The 21,290-nt window shown below is 43.3% G+C and overlaps 1 protein-coding gene, 2 non-coding genes and 1 pseudogene across 8 annotated transcripts in view; all 4 read right to left on the bottom strand.

The window, feature by feature from the left end:
* GRHL2 (grainyhead like transcription factor 2) overlaps positions 1-8,408 on the bottom strand; it is a 175,059-nt gene extending 166,651 nt beyond the window's left edge. The window contains exons 1-2 of one of the 5 annotated variants that reach the window (XM_057736476.1): positions 8,241-8,408; positions 8,038-8,125 (exon numbers count right to left, since the gene is read on the bottom strand). In XM_057736476.1, the coding sequence (XP_057592459.1) occupies positions 8,038-8,057 (20 nt within the window). In that variant the 5' untranslated portion in view covers positions 8,058-8,125; positions 8,241-8,408. Of the gene's footprint in view, positions 1-2,072; positions 2,174-7,980; positions 8,173-8,240 lie in introns of those variants that run through there. The other 4 variants (XM_057736481.1, XM_057736477.1, XM_057736479.1 and 1 more) reach the window with 4 other exon arrangements.
* Positions 8,409-12,855: 4,447 nt separating this feature from the next.
* Positions 12,856-13,002, bottom strand: LOC130854716 (small nucleolar RNA SNORA79). The gene has a single exon (XR_009054154.1). It is a non-coding gene; the product is annotated as a small nucleolar RNA SNORA79 (small nucleolar RNA).
* Positions 13,003-18,435: 5,433 nt separating this feature from the next.
* Positions 18,436-19,225, bottom strand: LOC130853970 (heterogeneous nuclear ribonucleoprotein A/B-like; annotated as a pseudogene). Its single transcript, XR_009053929.1, has one exon. The product of XR_009053929.1 is annotated as a heterogeneous nuclear ribonucleoprotein A/B-like (transcript).
* A 295-nt stretch (positions 19,226-19,520) lies between these two features.
* LOC130854682 (U6 spliceosomal RNA) lies at positions 19,521-19,627 on the bottom strand. Its single transcript, XR_009054128.1, has one exon. It is a non-coding gene; the product is annotated as a U6 spliceosomal RNA (small nuclear RNA).
* Between the last annotated feature and the right edge of the window lie 1,663 nt (positions 19,628-21,290).

Below are 21,290 nucleotides of genomic sequence, written 5' to 3'. Positions count from 1 at the left end.
AACCTCAGGTTTTCAATTCATACACACAATGCCAATATGCAACACACAATATGCAACTTTTCAAAGAATGTAAGGCACTTTTTTCCTCAAATCAAACTTTTAGCTCCAAATCCTACACTTGGTTACTCATAGACCCTGTATGATCTGTAAGGCTTGTCTTAAACCTAGGGTTCAAGGCATCAAGTTAAAATCAGAATCAATCCCCCAGAACGACACACAGCACATGTCATCCTCTCTGGACCCCAGCTCTGCAGGCCAAGCACGGCAACTCACACTACCGAGAAAAGGCTGGCAGTTCATCAGTGGCTAAAGCATAATTTCTTCCTCTTCTTTTCTCTTCCTCTCTTCTCCATTCTTCTCCCTTCACGTCAACCTTTCCCCCTTTTCTAAAACCCCAATCTAAATTCAGGAGCCTGGCCCTGGAGGTTTGTTATACATGTACGTTCAGCATTCGGACCAAAGGCGGGTGCCAAAATAAAAAGCAGCAGCAAGCCAGTCTTGCTTTCCTTTGCGGCTCTGGAGGGTTGTCTGCATTCACACTTGTAAAGGAAGCATTTCCTTGGGAGTGAATGTGAAGTCAGATCACTTTAAAAGTGCTCCCCACAAAGTTCACTGCCCTGTTCATTACAAAGTAAAATAAGGCTCTTCATCGCCACAGGCAGCGACTGCTTTCCACTGAATGCACATTCAAATGCACGGCCAATCTCCATAACCCCGACAGATTGTCAAAACGTGATGCGGAATCCCCTGAAATGTACCAGCTTTTTTAGTACTTTCCGTAGAACTCTAAAAATGTGTGCTTGGTGGGTATTTTATGTAGCAAATCAAAATGTGCTGTTTTTTAAAATAATAGTACTTTAATCCTGCTACTCACCAGAACACACTAAACTAAAACACCTAATTCTCTTCCCAATATAAATGGGGGTGGGAGTTGAGGGTAGATCCCTAAAGTACTTTCTTGCTTCTATCCCACTTGCCCCGGTCCTTTTTACCATAGACCGTTAAAAGACTTACTTACAGCATAAAATGTAATTTTCTGGGGATGGATGGATGAATGGATGGATAAATAAATAAAACAGAACCAAGGAGCCGGGACTTCTCTAATGGATGGAAATACACAGGGCAGGTAGAGGGTAGAGCGAATCTGAATTTTGGAGGCCTAAATCTGAAGACCTTTCAAACTGTCTGAGGGATTCCCAGGTATATGTTGTTGTTACTAAGCAATGCACTCATCCTCTGGGGCCAAAGCAGAAATTCCTATTCAGCCTGTTGCTGCTCGCCAAGGAATTTTTCCTGGATAAGTTTGCCAAACCAGTCACTACCCTATTTCAGCTTAGACCTCGTTTTTTATAATTGAGCAGGAATCCTTGAACACCTTTTGAAAAAGAAGAGAGTGTCTGTACCCCAAAGTGAATGCCAGGGATCATGAGTGAGGACTCTCATTTAGGACGAGGCTTACCTTATGCTAAGAAGAACTTAAAAGGAAACATTTTCCAAGGTTAAACTCAGGTGACTTGAGTTAGATAGGGTGGCATCATCTACTGCCATCATCTTAACTCTTGGCTCAGGTAACAAGCACGGGCTGCTGATGCTGTAAATGCTAAGAGAACACAGCAAAGTCCACTGACTAAAAGAACACCTACAATCAGATTCATGTTTCTCTCTCTGCATGGATGATATGCATGTGTCAATTCCTATCAAGTAATATGGAAGGAAAAAAAGTCAGGAAAGTGGCGTCAGGAGACAGACCAAGGAGGGAAAGAGGGGAGGGAGGGAAAGAGGGGAAAAAATGTTGTTTCAGACTAAGAACAAAGTAAGAGAGAGAGAAAATACTATTTAACCAAATCATTTATTTTTTAACCTGAAACGTATGCCTCGTTGTATCAGAGTCAACCGAGAGGAACCAAAGTATTTGCTTGAGTTTCCTAAGACTTTAAAAAAAAAAACTAGATTTAATAACCTAACGTCAAAATAATAATTCTGTTTAAATTATCTATAGATTTCAAACAAATACTTCTTGGGGTTCTTGGATGGTGGTGGTGTATAAATGTTTCTATGTATGTTAGACTTACTTGGTTATATGTCTAAATGCTCCTTTTGACTTTGCAGAGTATAGCAGAAATTGCTAGATACAGCTCTTCATCACTGCTCCAGCACTTACTTTTCATCCTCCTTAAATCAGGTGGCACTGGGTCCATTTGGGTGGCCTGGTCTCTGTGGTCGGTTTAAAACAGGACCTAATTACAGATCAACGGAAAGCCTAGTACCATCTTATCAGGGTAATACTTAAAGCTACCATTAGCCCTAGAAATGAAACTGCAACCATCATCCCATTAAATATTTCACCACAGACCAATATCAGATCGTACAGATCAGAACTCCTTATCTCTGACTTCATGCTACAAAATCGAATCTAAATTCAATGAAATAACTGTGCCCAGAAAAATGAACACTAATTTCACGTTCTAATGTGAAACTGTGGAAGGACTGGTTGGCCTTCTATCTCCAACCTAGCTCCCCAGTGAGTGGGATCCAGCCTAAAATCTGAGCTTGACCTTTTAAAAGCTCTGGGCCTGGCAGAAGCCCACATGGGTGACATCACTCCAAATCAGGTATTTAGCAGCTCTGGAAATATATGACCTGTCAAAAGGAGCCCATTCTTCCAGAAGGGACAGTTCAGCAAAACAATGAAAGTAAACAACATTGAGAGAAGGCCTAAGAACTCTTAAACCCAAGTTAAAATATCAGAAGCTGGAATTCCCTGTGGTGTGGGGGTTAAGAATCTGCCTGCCAATGCAGGTGACATGGGTTCGATCCCTGGGCTGGGAAGATTCCACATGCCAAGGAGCAACTAGGCCCATGCACTGCAACTACTGAACCTGTGCTCTAAAGCCCACAAGCCACAACTGTTGAGCCCATGTGCCACAACTACTGCCATGCTCTAGCAACAAGAAGCCCACACACCACAACAAAAGAGTCGCCCTTGCTCTCCGCAACTAGAGAAAGTCTGTGCGCAGCAACAAAGACCCAACACAGCCAATAAATAAATAAATGTATTAAAAAATATATATATCAGAGGCTGCTCATCCAGAAGTAGTATAACAAACATAAAATAAAGCCCACAGGTTTCATTTCACTAATACACTGGATATATACCTGAGAAGTTGTATATAAATTGAATTTATTATGTAAGCACTCATTTAAAGCATTATTTTGCTAAGTAACCCAATGCAGATGCCCCGGCCCCTCTCAAGAGAATCCGATTCTACAGCTCTGGGGTGGGGCACAGGGAGTGAGGTTTTACCAAGTGCCTCAGGTGATAATTTTTGTAATCAGATGAGTTTGTGTTGCAGTGATTTAAAGAATTCCTATGGACATTCCTATTGCTAAGCATATACATAATTATCTTCAGCCTTTTTTTTTAATCAATCCAGACTTTCATATTATTGTCTAGCATTTTCTTATTTTTCAGGTAGGTTAATTTTGCCTGTATATTAGTTTATTTCATCAAAGATACAAAACTAACCAAAGCAAACTGTTTGCATGTCTCACTTCCAAACACAGGGGACTAGTTTGTTTTCTGATGGATACAAGTCTCCAGAAATTGAATGAGGCAGAGAGAAAGGAAGGGCAAGCTGGAGGCTAATTGAGAAAGCCAGGAAGGGTGGCAGGTTAAATGAAGAGGTTTAGACAGGTGGGAGTGTCAAAGCAAACACCATGTTGGTCCCGTTTCTTCAGTTCTAATGCCCAGGGGTCATCCAATATGTGTGAAATTTTTTCATCTCTAAATTAAGAAGCATGCAAAATTTAATCCATTGTAGGGAGGAGAACACTGGACTCTTGCCATTAAACTGGTGAACCTGGGGGAAGAAACAAGACTCACACTATTAGCTGATTCTTTACTTACTCCCCTCTTTGACTGCCAGGACCATTTATAAGTATAGTATTGTCTGGTTCTGAGCGTACAAGTGTCTGGACTATAGTAGAGAATTGATTGTTAGTTAAGGGGACCACTGTCTCTCTACATCTGTGATCCACCCACACTGGGCTCCTTTCTGATCCTAGGATATGCTAAGTACTCTCCCACCTCAGGGCCTTTGCACTTGCTCTTCCATCTGCCTGTAACACTCTTATTCCAAGGGCTTGATCCCTCACTTCAGGTTTCTGCTCAAAGGTCATCTCATCAGAGAGGCCATCCGTGACCACCTTATATAAAATAATTCCCTATTATTCTCAATCCCTTTAGCCTGCTTTGCTTTCCTTTGTAGCAGTTATCATCATCCAACTTGTTATGTATTTACTTCTTTATTGATTCCTGGCACTACAATGGTAGCACTACAGTGGCAGGGAGTTTGTTCTGTTTGCTAATGAACCTCAAGGCCAGGATCAATGCTCAGTATATAGTGGCACTCAAGATATATCTGTCGAGTAAATGAGTGGGTAGTTTTAGTGCTTTGAGGAAGATATGATTAGCTTAGTATTTGTGATCTTAAAAGATAATTTAGGGAACTCCCTAGTGGTCCAGTGGTTAGATGCTTTCACTGCTGTGGCCCAGGTTCAATCCCCGGTCAGGGAACTAAGATCCTGCAAGCTGTGTGGCATGGCAAAAAAAAAAATTATAGCCAAATGGAAACATACACAGTTATCAAACTAAAGAGTAGAAAGATTAATTAAAATGTCTCATCCCATTACATGAAAGGCTACCCACATGAGGTATCTATAACTTCGGACATTTTCCTTTCTAGTATAATGGCTGAACTCCTTAAGATAAAACACACAGAATGACTAAAGGTAATTGTCCTAAGGCAAAAGCCAGGTGGGTAGGGAGAACAGAGATTTATATAATATCTGTTCATGTCTCATCTTCTGCTAGAGTGCAAGTCACTTGAGGACATGGCCCACTTTATACATGTTTTTATTCGTCTATAATACCTATCTGAATGTTGCAGTGGTAGGTAATCAGAAAACACATATAGGTAATGAAAAACACCTGTGGGTTTCAAATAAATCATATATATATTCTGAATATTTTGGCAGCAAAATAAGAGTTTCTAAATCTATCATTGTGCGGCTAGAATACACATGCTTGTTGACAAAGATCATAAATCTTCATAAAATGTTAGAAAAGGGGAGTAGAAAAATTTTAAATATGTACAAAGACAAACTGTCCTAAAAATACTTTGTTTTAAATAGCGATAGCATCAACACTGCAGAACATAAAAAGCAGATCATTTCAATCTGAAAAGTTCATAACTATAAAAAAAGATGATGCTACTTTAGTCCAGACTTGCTAACTGGAATTATCTTCGTATGCTATCCAAAAGCTTACCTACACTTTGATGGGTTTATAGAAAAAAATTCCTGTGTGTATTCTTTTAGGTTGGTTCCAGAAAATACAGACAGGCCTCCTGCACGGATTTACTGTGAAGCTGATAAAGTTCAAGCTTCAGGACCCTGGTTGCTCTGGCAGGAACCTCCAGAAACAGGTTCACATGTTTGTTTGGTTTTTTTTTTAAGAGCCCTCACCCCTACTCCACCTAACACAATTGCATAAGCTTCAAGCTCATAAAACCTGGACACAGCCGTGCCAGCCAGCCATTAGAATATTAACATTAAGAAAACGAGGCTAGAATCTGCAAAAATGATCCAAAATTATTAATTTCAAGTATTTCTCCATAGTCCAAGCAAAGAGAGGCAAATGGGGTTCAACAGTCTCTTTGGGGTATTGTTAGTATTACTTTTCCCGGGAAACAAAATGAAGTCTTGGAAACCATGACTAGATAAAAGTTACTTTCATTAAATGTAAGTATACATAACCCTAGATAGTTATTACCCATAAAAATTAGATAATGTATCGCAGTGAACTAGATTGCTAGTGTTCTGAACTTTTCTTTCTCTAAATTTATTTTTAATTGAAATATAATTCACATTCAATATTATTTGTTTCAAGTGTACAACATGGTGATTCGCTGTCTATGTACATTACGAAATGATCCCCACGATAAATCTAGTTACCATACGTCACCAAAGTTAACACAATATTATTGACTGTATTAGAACTTATTCTCAATACTAAATTATCTTTATTGGCGCTAAATATAACCGGTTAGAATAAAAGCCGATCCTTTTTTATTCTAAATTCGAGTCCCGTTGTATCACAAAACAAAGCGGTGCAATCAAACGTTGTGTGATTTAAGGAATTACATGTCTTATCCTATATTCACTAGATTTGCAACACGAAGATCAAACGAACCAAAAAAAACCCTGCTGCCATGTCGGCTTTTGGCTACCGAAGTTTTCAAACTCAACTGGTGAGTTCTTAAAGGTCACAGAGAGAATGTGGGGTGGGAGTGAGGGCACACTCAGACTATCACACACTTTCCCAGTCCTACCTCTTCTCCCGCCCTCTTCCAGTGTTTGTAACTAGTTCCTCCCCTCCGGCGCGTAGCTCGCAGATAATTTTTCATCAGTGGGCAAAGTGGTACTAGTGTCTGTGAGTTTTTTTAAGTATGATAGCCTGTGATGTTAGTTACGCCTACCCTACCCGGGACATAACTTCGAGGACGGTCCCCTCCATCCCTGGACAGGTCCGCGGGGCATTCCCGCTGCCCCCGCAGGGTCCCTCACTTGGAGACGGGTCCCTGGCCTCTTCTCCGGGAGGGGCGCCGGCAGCCCGCGGCCTCCGGGCACCCGGCCCTCGCCCCGCGGAGACGCCCTAAGGAAGGTCTCCTTGGGGTGGCCACACGGCCGGGGTAAAGCTACCAGGGAAAGCGGAAAGGTGGCCTCTCTATGCACTCCCAGTAGGACGCAGCCCGTTCCCAGCCCGGGACGCGCCCGACAGGAGGGGGAAGGGAGTGTCGCCACCGAATCCCAGGAAAGGCCGCGGGACCCACCTCCGACTCCCCCTCGCGCCCGCCCTCGGCCCCACCTCCCCCTGCCAGCACAAAGCCGGCCTGGAGGCGGGGGCCAGGCCTGCAGGGAGGCTGCCCGGACGAGACTGGACCCGGGCCCGGCGCCCCGCGGCTCAGGCCGCCGAGCCCCGGCGCGTCTAGAGTTCCCGTCCCGGACGGGGCGGACGCGCCCCCCGGCTGGCCCTCGGAGGCGCGGGAAGCCGGGCTCCCCGCCTCTTCAGGCGCGAATCCCCCGGAGAGGCCCGGCTTCCCGCGCCGTCCCGCTAGCCACGCCCGAGGTGGCGGCCTCCAGCGCGGGGCGCCTGGGCCGGCCGAGCCGCGGAAGCCGTCCGGGCGGGGGCGACTTCGATAAGTCGCAGGCGCCCCTTCGCGCCCTACCGCGGCGCAGACTGCGGCCTCCAATCAACCCCCCTCACTTCCGAAAGGCCCGGTCCCCCCGCACCTGCGTGAGGTGGCCAAACAATGGGGGGGGGGCGACAGGGGGCGGGGGGGGCGGGAGGACCGGGGTGGGGCCGGCGCCCGCCGCCCCCGAGACCCGGGCCGCCGGGCGCCTCGCCTCCCCGTCGGGGGCGCACACGCGGGCGCGCACACGCACACCGTCCGGCCCAGTGCGGGAAGATGGCCGTTTCTGCTTCAGGATAAAGGCTCTTTGTTGCGCTCACACAAAAGCCGCCAAGACTCGCTTTTACAGCAGGCCCTTTGGGCAAATCGAAGGAACTCAGATGAATTTCCAAATGGCCCTAGGAGCCTGAAGCGGTGGGAGCAACTAGAAGAGAGGGGGAATAACAGGCCTCCCGCCCTCTTCTCCCAAAACTTCTGCCAGTATCCAAGGATTCGTCCTGGGAGACCGGGGCTGAGATAATTCGTAAGGGAGGAAGGAAAGAGGAAAACCTACTTTTACTATCAAGGCCCAAAGGGGGTATTAAACATTCACATTTTTGCAGGGTTTCTCCTCTTAACCAGGGTAGAAACATAATCTGGAAAAGTCTGGATACACCAAAAAGAAAAAGAAAAAAGAAAGAAAAAAAAAAAATACCAACAATAGCAACTTAAAAAAAAAATAACAAACCAGTTGCCATCAGCCCAAAGTGGTAGCAGCAGCAGCCGGCGCGTGTGATCCACTTACTTGTCCGACTCTTGTGACATGTTTGATCCAATGAACTCGCTCCCCTTTTCCTGGAGCCTCAGCCTCTGGTGAAACTGGACTTTCAAGTCTGTGCAGGTGAAGGTGTGTGAGAGCGCCCGAGATGGCAGAACAAGAGCTACAGGTAATTCTGCTTTTCCGTCCCCCCTCACCACTCTTGCTCGCTCGCCCGCTCGCGCCCTCACCTAGCCGGAAAGGTGGGATAAGGGGGGGCCCCTCACATGGGGCCCGAGCTCGGAGGCGGCCGGGCGGTGCGGAGTCCTCCCGGATCGTGGCGATGGGCAGCCACAGAGCAGAAAGTGGCGGACTTGGGCGGCCACAGGTAACTTTCTCGCAAGGAGCTGAATTCTTTCACTAAAGGGTACAAGCCCGAGGGACGAGCTGCGCGGTGATTGGCTGCGGGGCTCCCTCAGGTGAGCTGCCATTGGCAGAAGCGCGCTCAGGTAAGGCCCTTCTCCAAGTGCAGGTAACTCACTCCGAAGTTTACCTGAGTGGAGCGGCGGCACGCTTGCAGCTCTGTGGCAGCCTGTGGGAGCTGAGGGTCAGTGCTTCGACTAGATTTCATGCTACGTTTCCCTTCTTCCCGGAGGCCGGCCTGGGGTAGGGGGTTGGGAGTTGGGGGACCTCGAGGAAGAGAAGTTAACCAGGAAAAAAAGCAACACCTGCGAACACTAGGGATTGTGGGTCGAACGGAAGGACTAAGGAAAGCTGAACTCGGGTATCCCCAGCCAACCGGAATCAAATGCGCAGCACAACCACAAGGCTTTTAATACCCACATTAAGAGGACAGTGTTTGACAATGTCAGAAGAGTACGGGACTGAAGTTTACATTGTGCTCAGAGGGGGAGAAAAACACAAAGATCGTTAGGTCTGTTGCGTAATTGCATTTTTAACATTCTTATCCACAACAAACACTTTTTGTGTCCCGATGTGTAAAAGATAGGGTAGATTACTAGATTTGCAAATAGACGAGCATCCTTTCATGACCTAGGCAGATAGGGAGTGGCATGATTTTGATGGGGGGAAGAAATTTGATTGAACAGACACTAAAATGGCTCAGATGCACCTCTTACATCTCAACTCTGCAGCCTGGGATTCCAGAGCTGCAAACCACTGAATCCCTCCCATAAACTTGTTGTCATTTGACGTTTCCAGGCAGGCATCAACATTTACATTGTAATTCAGTAGAAGCAGGGACTACAAAGGTGCTTTATCCTTCCAGCTTAATGTGGTTGCTACGGAAACAATTCAGGATGAAACTGACTTTTTTGCAGTTTTGTTTCTCCTGGTTGGGAACAACGAATTTGCAAACGTGTAATTTATAACCACTACTTCCGACGAGTATTTGTATAAGTTCTGACAGTAACCTAGCCCATGCATATGAATTGTGGAAATAAAGGGGGCATGGAAAGCTTATCATAATTTATTTCAGGTTAATACTACATTGACAGAGATGAAACAACTTCTGTTTTAATCTGTACGAATCATATATTTCCTGAAAATTACATTATGAGACAAGGCTTGGCTATTCCATGTTTCATGTCAGCAAATGAATTTCAAAATTTTTTTCTTTTTGAAGACAGTATAAGCACACATGCTTACTTTTTAAAGATAATGCAGTACTTTAAGATAATGCAGTACCCACCTGTCCTCTACCTTCTTAACCTCCTGTCTAAAGGCTACCGAATTCCACTGTTAGCTGTCTATTCTGTCATTACCTTCCTATTCCTAAGTAATTTACACAGTTATCCCTTGATTTATTACTTTAGATGGTGTGGTTTGACCACCTGTTACTTTAGATAAGGACTTCACTCTTTCAAACCCCATCCAGACTGATCTTCCACCATTCTTCCAACATATCCTTTCACAGTTTGGGGATAACAAGTAGTCAATGACTGTGCAAATACTAGTCACAACAGAGCCAACTAGTGTGCTATGGTTGTTTTCTTTCTTATAAAAACCTTTTATGTATTTACTTAGTTTGTGATGTTTCCAACCTGACATTTTTTTCTACAACATATCTATCAAATGACTGTCACGTTTATTTTCCAAATGATCAAACAAACAACCCCATTCCCCACCCCCTGGAAACATCCCTCCAAAGTCCACTGCCCTTCTGTTCCAATGGAGATGAGTTCCTCTCTGGACCTGCTACTTGGTTGTCATCCTGGGACAGTCCTTCATCTCCAGAGTAAGAACCCTATTTCTCTGTCCTGTGCCTTTTTTCTTGGTTTGTTGCTTCATTTTCCATGGCATGTGTTCCAGTAATAGCTCAAGAATGGGTACAGAAGGTAAAACTTAAAATGTCTTCATTCAATTCTTACTTTTTTCTTTCAATTCTTACTTTTGAAAGAGTTTGACAAAGTGTAGAATTCTAAGTTGAAATTTTTCATAAGTTCATAGAAATCGCTCTTTTCTAGACCTGGAATTTTTCTTTCTAAAAACCTATAGAATAATCTCTTTATCTCTAATATTCTGAAATTTCATAATTATGTGCCTTGGTTACCTAATATTCTGAAATTTCATCATGTTGGAGGCTTTCAGCAAATGTTTGCAAACCTTTGACTCTCCCCTCATACTTAAGAATGAGGTCATAAAACCCCACTAGAAACTACATATAGGGGTGGGAGGGAGTGTGCTTGCTCATTGGTGGGCTCGCTGTGTGGTGATCAGATAAAAAGTTCATCTTTCCTTAGGAAGATCCAGAAACTAGAGGTCTTTTCTTCTGGGCTCTTCAGCATCTCAAGAGAAATATCTGCCACCTCTTGCTTGAGGGAACATTCGCCTGGTTGCAGTATTCTCGAAGCAGTTCATGAGAAGGGATCCAGGCTAGCCACTGCTTAGTATGCAGCTTCTCATTCTTTCTTTCCTGTAGGTGCCTTACTCCTGCCCTTCTTCCTGCCTGATACACAGGCGTCTCTCCTGCTTTTCCTGCTGGAGTTGTAATCACCTGGCTGCAAGAAGTGGGACAGGGGACCTGAGCCGAGGCTCTAACAGCTCCAAATACCCACATTCGCTCAGCTCTCAGCCTCTCGCCTCTCCCTCACTTCTGGGATTGCAAGACCTCTCATCAGCATCTCTGTCTCTCACTATCTCTGACATCTCCAACACCCAGGCCAATCTGGTGTTTTACAGAATAATCTCTTGGGCTGTTTCTGTACTGATCTCTAGGATGACATTAGAATAGCTTCTGCTGTTCTGTTAAACCAGTTTCTACTCTTTCATCCATTCCATCTTCCAGAATTGTGTTGAAATATATCTTTTGCAGATAACCCCACCTCCATCCTCTTTGTCCCTGTGGATTTATCCTTTTATGTTCCTTTACTGTCCTTTTCAGGAGACAGCAAACATAAACAAGTATGGGTCAATCTGCCATCTTTAATGTGAAGCCATTTCCAAAACAATCCAAAAGCTTTTACCAAACTGTCCCAAATTTGTTTGTGCAAACCAAACCAGAGTTTATGAGCAAACCTTTCCCTTTTTTGGTCATTGGTGGTCAAGATTCCTTTCTCCTTCTCCAATATCTAATAACTCAACTTTGATTACATCGCTTAGTATCCCCTGATTGGCTACCTATTGCTACATTGATTGGTTAGTTCATGAAGGAGAAGATCCTTGTGGACCATTTTAAATCATCAACCATGAAATTACCTCTGTTACCCAATTGTTTTGATTCTTTTGGCAAGAGTTGTAAGTGACTGTGAAACCCTGCCACACCCATCACGAGAATGTACTTTTCTCTCTCAAACATCTTTCTCTATAAACACGTAAGTGCGGCAGCAGTTCCCAAAGTGTGGTCCTGGAGGGATCATCAACATCAGATCACCTGGGAGCTTGAGAGAAATGCAAATTCACCAGCTCACGCCGGGCCTCAAGAAACTCATGGAGGTGAACAGCAGTCTGTGTTTCTAACAAGCTCTCCAGGTGATTCTGATGCACCTTAGCATTTGAAACACATCAGTACGGTATCCTGACAGGAGGAAGTAGCACATCCTTGGCCACTGAAAGCCATCATCATAAATTATGTTGCATATGGAGGTTTCCAACAACGTTTTTTTTTTATTTACTTATTGGCTGCTTTGGGTCTTCGTTGATGCTCGTGGGCTTTCTCTCTTGTTGTGGTGAGTGGGGGCTACTCTTCATTGTGGTGTGCGGGCTTCTCAGTGCAGTGGCTTCTCTTGTTGTGGAGCACGGGCTCTAGGTGTGCAGCTTTCATTAGTTGCAGCATGCGGGCTCAGTAGTTGTGGCACATGGACTTAGTTGCTCCTCGGCATGTGGGATCTTCCCGAACGAGGGCTCGAACCTGTGTCCCCTGCATTGGCAGGCAGATTCTTAACCACTGTGCCACCAGGGAAGTCCCCAACAACTTTTAACAACCAGGGGGTAAGTTGTGAGTTTACCCAATCTAGTGATTGTTTACATAATGGTTGACCATTGTCCTCAATTGGAGTAGTTAGCACATTAAAAAAAAAAAAAAAAAAGACCCTGGGATCTGCTACAGTATTCATCATGGATTTAGGAATTTCAGCACAGGTTAGAGTTTGGTGGTCATGTTATGTGGCAGCAACAAAGTAAATTCTCATATAAAAAGCTAGTGATAGAATACTGTTTTTAGACTAAATTATTTCATTTATGAAATTAAAGTTTTAGTTAAATTCCAAGGGGAGAAAAAAAATAGTATTGTTTATCTCTATTATTTTAGTGGTGATCTTTAGCATCTATTATGGTGGCCAATTCCATTTTCCTAACCTAAACTTTAGTATTTGATACTAAATTGTCATTTTATGGTTAAGCTTTTTTTTTCAATTGACTCTGCAAAAATCAGAAGGCACTACCAGACAGCCAACTCATCCCCATAGTGCCCTGAGTGAAAACGAGTCAGCTTAGATATATGATGGACTAAAATCTCACTACCTAAGGCTCCAAGCATGAGAGGAACAGCCATCAAATGTAAGTCTTTTATGAGACTTGGGGAGAAGAATGCCACTTCTGTGGCATCTGGGCAGAAATATCAAGTTTTAAAGGGCTACAGGTCCATCAACAGGGTCTGCCTGCTGCTTGTTCGCCCACTACATGTTATGCACTAAAGCAGGTCTATCCTTGAATCTACTGTGGAGCCAGTGATGGGTGGTATTTCTTAGGTTGTTTTGCACTATAAATTCCCTGGCGGTCCAGTGGTTAGGGCTCCGAGCTTTCACTGCCAAGGGTTCGGGTTCGATCCCTGGTAGGGGAACTAAGAGCCCACAAGCCCTGAGGTGCAGCCAAAAAGGAAAAAGAAAAAAACACTTTTTCGATTGCCTGTTAACCCCAAGAAGTAACCTTGGGAAGAATGAAATGTACCTGGATGTCTGGATTTGAAGTCAACATACAGATGTATAAATTAACCAACTGAGCATTAAATGGCACTTATCTTACAGCTTGGGGCCACTTCTATTTTTCATAGTTGCAGGGATATGTATATTTGCATTGACACGTACTGTTTCCATGAAGGCTCTGGAACTAGCAATGTGGATTTCAGCCAGCAGCCTGAGATTTGCGCATCTCCTTCAGGGTAGTGAAGGTTTCTGTGTCTTGGGCTGGTCATTGGTAACTCTTCAACAGAAAGCATGGTGCTGTTAAAACATGGTGCATTGAATACATATCTTTATCTCTACTTCTTCCTGAAGTCCCATTGATGGAAGAATAAGAAAGGAGACAAGATGGTTAAAGATGACAACAAAATTTGGAAAGTGGGGAAAAAAGTGGAAAGTGGCTAAAGGAGTAGGAACTGACTTAGCTGAACTGAGAAAGATGAACCTGAGCATCTATAGATTCTGAGGATGAAACCTGTTTAACCTGTAGAACCTCATAAAAACAGAGAAAATCAAACTTCCATTCCAGAGGAATGGATTCAAAATCTTGATTCAAAGCTGTTAGACCTCTAGGTCCCCGTGCCCACCCAGCATAATCAAACTCCTATTTGTATTAATTTGCTAGAGCTTCATAAAAAATACCACAGATTTTGTGGATTAAACAACAGAATTTATTTCTCACAGTTCTGGAGGGTAAAAGTCCAAGATCAAGATTTCATCAGGGTTGGTTTCATTCTGAAGCCTCTCCACTTGGCGGACAGGTGGCCATCACTGGCTGTATCCTCACATAGCCTATTCACTGTGAGCATCCACATCTGTGTCCTGTCCTAATCTTCTCTTCTTCTAAGGACACTAGTGATATTGGATTAGGGCCCACCCACATACCTCATTTTACCTCAATTGTCTTTTTAAAAGCCCTGTCTCCTAGTACAGTTGCATTCTGAGGTAAGGCAATACCTTGGAGATATTGTGGGTTCAGTTTGAGAGCACCTCAATAAAGCGAATATTGCAGTAAAGCGAGTCACATGAATTCTTTGGTTCCCCAGTACATATAAAAGCTATGTTTACACTATACTGTAGTCTATTAAGTGTACAATAGCATGTCTAAAAAACAATGTGCACACCTTAATTAAAAATACTTTATTGATAAAATATGTTAACCATCATCTGAGCTTTCATCAAGTAGTAATCTTTTTGATGATGGAGAGTCTTGCCTAGATGTTGATGGCTGCTAGCTGATCAGGGTGGTAGCTGCTGAAGGTTTGGGTGGCTGTGACAGCGTCTTAAAATAAGACAACAATGAAGTTTGCTGCATCAGTTGACTTGTCGTTTCATAAAAAATTTCTCTGTAGCATGCAATGCTGCTTAATAGCATTTTACTCACAGTAGAACTTTTTTAAAAACTGGAGTCAACCTTCCCAAGCCCTGCTGCTGCTTTACCAACTAAGTTTTGTGATATTCTAAGTCCTTGTTGTCATTTTAACAATCTTCACAGCATCTTCACCAGGAGTAGATTCCATCTCAAGAAACCACTTTCTTTGCTCAACCATAAAAAGCAACTACTCATTCGTGAAAGTTTTATCATCAGATTCCAGCAATTCAGTCACATCTTCAGGCTCTACTTCTATTTCTAGTTCTCTTGCTGTTTCTACCACATCGGCAGTTACTTCCTCCACTGAAGCCTTGAACCACTCAAAGTCATTAATGGGGGTTGGAACCAACTTCTTCCCCAACTCCTGATAATACTAATATTTTCACCTCTTTCCATGAGTCACCTCATCACGAATGTTCTTAATGGCATCTAGGATGATGAGTCCTTTCCAGAAGGTTTTCAATTTACTTTGTCCAGGTTCATCAGAGGAATCATTGTTTATGGCAGCTATAACCTTACAAAATGTATTTCTTAAATAGTAAGACTTGAAAGTTGAAATGGGGGCTTCCTAAGTGGCACAGTGGTTGAGAATCCTCCTGCCAATGCAGGGGACATGGGTTCGATCCCTGCTCCAGGAAGATCCCACATGCTTCGGAGCAACTAAGCCCATGCACCACAACTATTGAGCCTACACTTTAGAGCCCATGAGCCACAACTATTGAGCCCATGTGCTGCAACTACTGAAGCCCGTGTGCCTAGAGCCCATCCTCTGCAACAAGAGAAGCCATGGCAATGAGGAGCCCGCGCACCACAATGAAGAGTAGCCCCCACTCACCACAACTAAAAAGAAAGCCCGCACACAACAAAAAAGACCCAACACAGCCAATGAAATAAATAAATAAATGTATTTAAAAAAAGAAAGTTGAAATGACTGCTTGATCCATGGGCTTCAGAACAGATATTGTATTAGCAGGCATGAAACAACATTCATCTCATTGTACATCTCCATCAGAGCTCTTTGGTAACGAGATGCATTTTCAATGACCATAACTATTTTGAAATGAGTCTTTTTTTTTTCTAAGCAGTGGGTCTCAACAGTGGCTCAAAACATTCAATCAACCATACTGTAAACACGTATGCCATCTTACAAGTTTTGTTGTTCATTTGTCGAGCACAGTCAGACACTTAGCATAGTTCTTAAGGGCCCTAGGATTTTCATTGGCTTTAACTTCAAGTCACCAGCTGCATTAGCTCTATTAAGAGAGTCAGCCTTTGAAGCCAGTTGACTTCTCTCTAGCTATGAAACTTCTGGATGACATCTTCTTCCAACATAAGGCTTTTTCATCTACACTGAAAGTTTGATGTTTTTTTGTAGCTACCTTCGTTGATTATCTCAGCTAGATCTTTATAGCTTGCTGCAGCTTCTACATCAGCACTCGCTGCTTCACCTTGTACTTTTATGTTATGGAGATGGCTTCTTTCTTTAACGCTCATGAACCAACTCTGCTAGCTTCAAACTTTTCTTCTGCGGCTTCCTCACCTCTCTCAGGCCTTCATAGAACTGAAGAGAGTTAGGGACTTGCTCTGGATTAGGCTTTGGCTTCAGAGAATGTTGTGGCTGGTTTGATCTTCTGTCCAGACACTAAAACTTTCTGCATATGAGCAGTAAGTTTGTTTCACTTTCTTATCATTCGTGTGTCCATTGGAGTAGCACTTTTAATTTCCTTCAAGAACTTTTGCTTTGCATTTACAACTTAGCTAACTGTTTGGCACAAGAGGGCTAGCTTTTGGCCTGACTCAGCCTTCTGCGTGCGTTCCTCAGTGAGCTTAATAATTTTCAGCTTTTGAGTTAAAGTGAGAGATGTGCGACTTATCCTTTCACTTGAACAATTAGAGGCCACTGTAGGATTATTAATTGGCCTAATAGAAATATTGTTGTGTCTCAGGGAATAGGGGGGACCTGAGGAGAGTGAGAGAGGTGGGGGAATGGCCTATCAATGGAGAAGTCAGAACACACACATCAATTAAATTTGCCGTCTAATATGGGCATAATTCATAGTGCCCCAAAACAGTTACAATAGTAACATCAGAGATCACTTGTCACAGGTTCCTATAACAAATATCATAATAATGAAAATGTTTGAAATATTGCAGAAAGTATCAAAATGTGACACAGAGACACGAAGAGAGCAAATGCTGTTGGGAAAATGGTGCCAACAGACTTGTTTGATGCCAGGTTGCCACAAACCTTCAATGTGTAAAAAATACAATATGTGCAAAGCACAATACAGTGAAGTGCAATAAAATGGAGTTTCTCTACTGAGGGTAAGGACCTCAATGTATGAATTCAGGGGAAGCACAATTCAGCCCACGACACCATCCCTTCTCCATGTTGGCAGGAGACAGAAGTGTATTCTTGACAAATTGAACCAGGAAGACCACAGGCTTGGATACATCGAGGGAGCCATCAGGAGTGGGACATTGAACCTATAACAAGGAGAGTTTGTGAAGGCCATATGCTAATCAGTGAGATACCATCTCCTAGCTTCCTCCACCTAGCCCAGTGAGCCAGGAACCAAGCTTATCCCACTACCAGCCATGCCTCTCCTCAAGGTAGGAGATGAGAGGACCTTTCATTAGATTAATTATAAGGTCCTAGAGAAAAGGTCTACAGATGCTTATGTGGGTTTTTCCCAATCAGGAAAAAAGAGAGAGTAAGAGAGAAAGAAGGAAGAGAGGAGAGGAGAGGAGAGGAGAGGAGAGGAGAGGAGAGGAGAGGAGAGGAGAGGAGAGGAGAAGAGAAGAGAAGAGAAGAGAAGAGAAGAGAAGAGAAGAGAAGAGAAGAGAAGAGAAGAGAAGAGAGAAGAGAGGAAAGGGAGGGAGGAAGGCTATTCTCTACCAGGTCTTATTTCAACAAAGTCCATCAGTCAGCAAGTCCCACCCTCACACATAGAGCTTCTAAGAAGTTTTTTATGCCACACTCTAAAATATAGATATGAGGTTAGGGGTCACCAGACATTTGAGAAAAGCTTCCAAAATGAAGTATAAAGACCAGAACAAAAATGTAACTAAAAGAGTGATTTGGGAGGGGGGGGAGGCTAAATTTTTATTTCAAAAGCTTGGATAGCTTCAACATCCAGATCGAGGCAAAATCAGGACACGTGTAAAATACCTTACAATACATTAGATTCCCGAAAAGTACAAAAAGTACAGTAAAATTAACACTTCCATTATAGGAAATGTATGACACACATAACATAAAATTAAAAAGTGAAAAAAAGGGCTTCCTAGGTGGCGCAGTGGTTAAGAATCCGCCTGACAACGCACAGGTCACGAGTTCGATCCCAGCTCCAGGAAGATCCCACATGCCACGGAGCAACTAAGCCCGTGTGCCAAAATAAAAAAAAAAAAAATAAAAAAAAAAAGAGAGACATTTAAAAAGAAAAAAAGGTGACACTGGTTTCCTAAGATACAATTTATTCTTTACAACCAGGGCCCACAGGTCCAGGCTGCAGAGAGGCAGCAGGAAGCAGACCCTCCAGTCTGGTTCTGGGTAATCTGGTAGTAAAAATGAGCCCATAATGCCGCTCTGCCTAAAACAGAGACACCACACGCTGCCTAAAACAACAAGAGCTCTGGAAATAGTAAACAGGAGAGTGATTTTCAGGGAGAAATTTTTAAATAAGATGCACATGGGACAGGCCATAGAAAGTTTGCCAAGTTAAATTTGGTACATAATTGTGTTCACTCAGTATCCAAACAAAGCGTGCGCGGTCAGTCGGGCACTCTTGCCGAAGCCTCAGTATGGCTTGTAGTTATTCTGATGGCCACCACGTCGCTGGCTCTTCCCGTAATTTGTACTACCCTGACCTCTTCCACTTCCGCCACCACCACCGCTGCCTCGGTTCCCTCGGTTGCAATTTCCCCGGCCCCCAGAGCCATACTGCTGCTATTGATAAACCTCTTTGGGCTGAGCCACCTTGATTTCACACTTACTTCCACTGATGGTGTGGAACTTTTTCTCCAGCACTTTCTTCACAGGTTCCTCTTCTTCAAAGGTGATGAAAACAAAGCCTCGTCTTTTGTTCAACTTTGGATCCATTGGCAGCTTAATGGCTTCAGTCTCCCCAGACTCTCCGAAGTACTCCCTGATCTTCTCCTCAGTAGCTTCAGGATTCAGACCCCCGACAAAAATTTTCTTTACTGGGTCTTTCTTCATGGCCGTGGCTTTTTTGGGGTCAATGACATGGCCATCCAGCCTGTGCTCCTTGTGGTCTAGAACCGTCTCCACACTGGCTGCATCTTTGAAGAGGATAAACCCAAACCCTCTTGACCGGCCAGTATTGGGATCCATTTTTGTTGTACAGTCAACGACCTCTCCAAATTTGGTAAAATAATCCTTTAGGTCCTTTTTGGTGGTATCCCAGCTCAGGCCACCAATGAACATTTTTATGAAATGGTGGGGTGAGAGACATGGCAATAAGCCTTGTAAGAATGCTGTGATTTTGGAAGGACTGGCCCTGGCAAAGCTTTCGCTGAAGTAAACCCACCATTCGGAACAGCGGTCTCCCCTTAAAGCCCGTAAGGGTTCTACCTCTGCAAAGATGTTAACAAATCTCCTCCACCTAAAAGAGTGATTATGAGGAAAACAGATGGTACAAGGATGGAATGAAGACTCCATGATTAAAATATGGGAAGCTACTGCATCCATGAAACAAGAACAGCATACTATTTGTTTTTATTTTTGTATGGAACACTTCACAGATATGCGTGTCATCTTTGCGCATGTGCCGTGATGATCGTCTCTGTGTCGCTCCAATCTTAGTACGTGTGCTGCCGACGTGACCACCAGCATACTAGTTAAGAGCGATAAAGCAACCATCAGAGAATCAAAAAAGGCTTGTGGACGTTAAAATATAGAAGCTGAAAGAGAGCCTTTCATGGTACATTTGAAGATGGAATCTAGGAAACCTCCCAAGAAGTAGAACAAAAGATAAAATAGTAAAAGAGAACCAATAAGAAAATTGCAGGATGAGTCAACTAGGTCTGATATGTGACCAAGAGGTGTTTCAGAAAAAGAGAATGGAAAAATGTTGAGGAGAACATTGTCAGAGTAAAGATAAAATATGATTTTTTTAAGAACTCAAGTATGATAAGTCTGCTGTTGATATGACCCACCTAGTGGTCAGCACAGTGGGTTCTAAATGACGTAAATTGAAGCAATTATCATAAAATGTCTGGGCTGACTTTTCTAGACCAGATAAATGAAATGAAAATAAAATGAAATAAGCAAAGAGGAAACTGCTCAGACACAAAGGGTCAAGAATAAGAAAAAGAAGAAAAAAATGTGAGTTCCCTGGTGGCCTAGCGGTTAGGATTCTGGGCTTTCACTGCCATGACCCAGGTTCAATCCCTAGTCGGGGAACTGAGATCCCACAAGCCACATGGCACAGCCAAAAAAAATAAAGAAAGAAAGAATGTATTAGCTCACTCAGCAACACTGCCAGCTTGAAAATATTAGGGGGGAAAATACCTTTAAGTACTGAACTATATGCCTAAACAAGTTATCAATGCAGTATGAAAGTAGAGTAAAATTCAATTCCAGAAGCTCAAGTTCTAAAAATTGCCCCTCATGCATCCTTTTTCAAAAAGAGATTGAACAGTGTGCTCCATTAAGACATGGGAGAACAGAAAGAACCAAGAAAGAGATAGTCTTAAGACTCAGAAAAGAGGGAAGGCAACAGAGGAGAAAGTTCTAGGGATGTCAGAAAATGATGGCTTTTTAGCAGGTTCTGAGAGCAACTAAACTCTCATCCAGCAGAGGTTTCTGGGTGGGTGGGGGTTGGGGAAGGTTGACTCCAACTGTGAAGTTTAACATTGTGGAAAACTGTACAGAGAAACTCTTGGAGGGTGTGAAAAGTATTAGGAATAGGTACAGAGAAAACTAAGCAAATATTTAGCGTTCAGTAGCTCCAGGGGGAAAATTATACAAGAATGGAAATATAATCAAATTAATCTTCTACATACTTGGCTCAACAGTGAATAATATTTGTATGATCATCGTAATAGAATTACTGAATGATAATTTACTAAAACTGGTGATAAACGTCAGCTGGGAAGATGGAAAGAGGAAGATAGTGGTATTGTGTGGGTGAGGAGGCTGTGGAAGCTTGTGAAAGAGTTACCAGAAAGTCAATAGCTGGTGCCTGAAACTCATAAATCGGGAACTAGCAACTAAATATCAGTTAGGAATGCTCTGGGCAGCTAGTAACATCAAGGCTGACTAGCAATAGTTTAGAAAAATAGGATTTAGTTTTCTTCATTTGAAGTGAGCAGCCGCTTGCTTTGGTCCTGACACTCAGTTCTGGCATCTCGGAGATTCTCAGCCTTTTTCGCATGGACAAAAGATGATCCCTTCAACATCAGCCGTTACATCTATGCTTAAAGCGGTAAGAAGGGGAGAGGGTGGTGCGCACCTCAGCTACATCATTTGTGAAGAAAGAAATGCCAGC

This window comes from Hippopotamus amphibius, chromosome 5 (genome assembly GCF_030028045.1).
Source record: "Hippopotamus amphibius kiboko isolate mHipAmp2 chromosome 5, mHipAmp2.hap2, whole genome shotgun sequence".
Taxonomy (NCBI): Eukaryota; Metazoa; Chordata; class Mammalia; order Artiodactyla; family Hippopotamidae; genus Hippopotamus; species Hippopotamus amphibius.
This window is presented reverse-complemented; position numbering and strand designations above follow the sequence as displayed.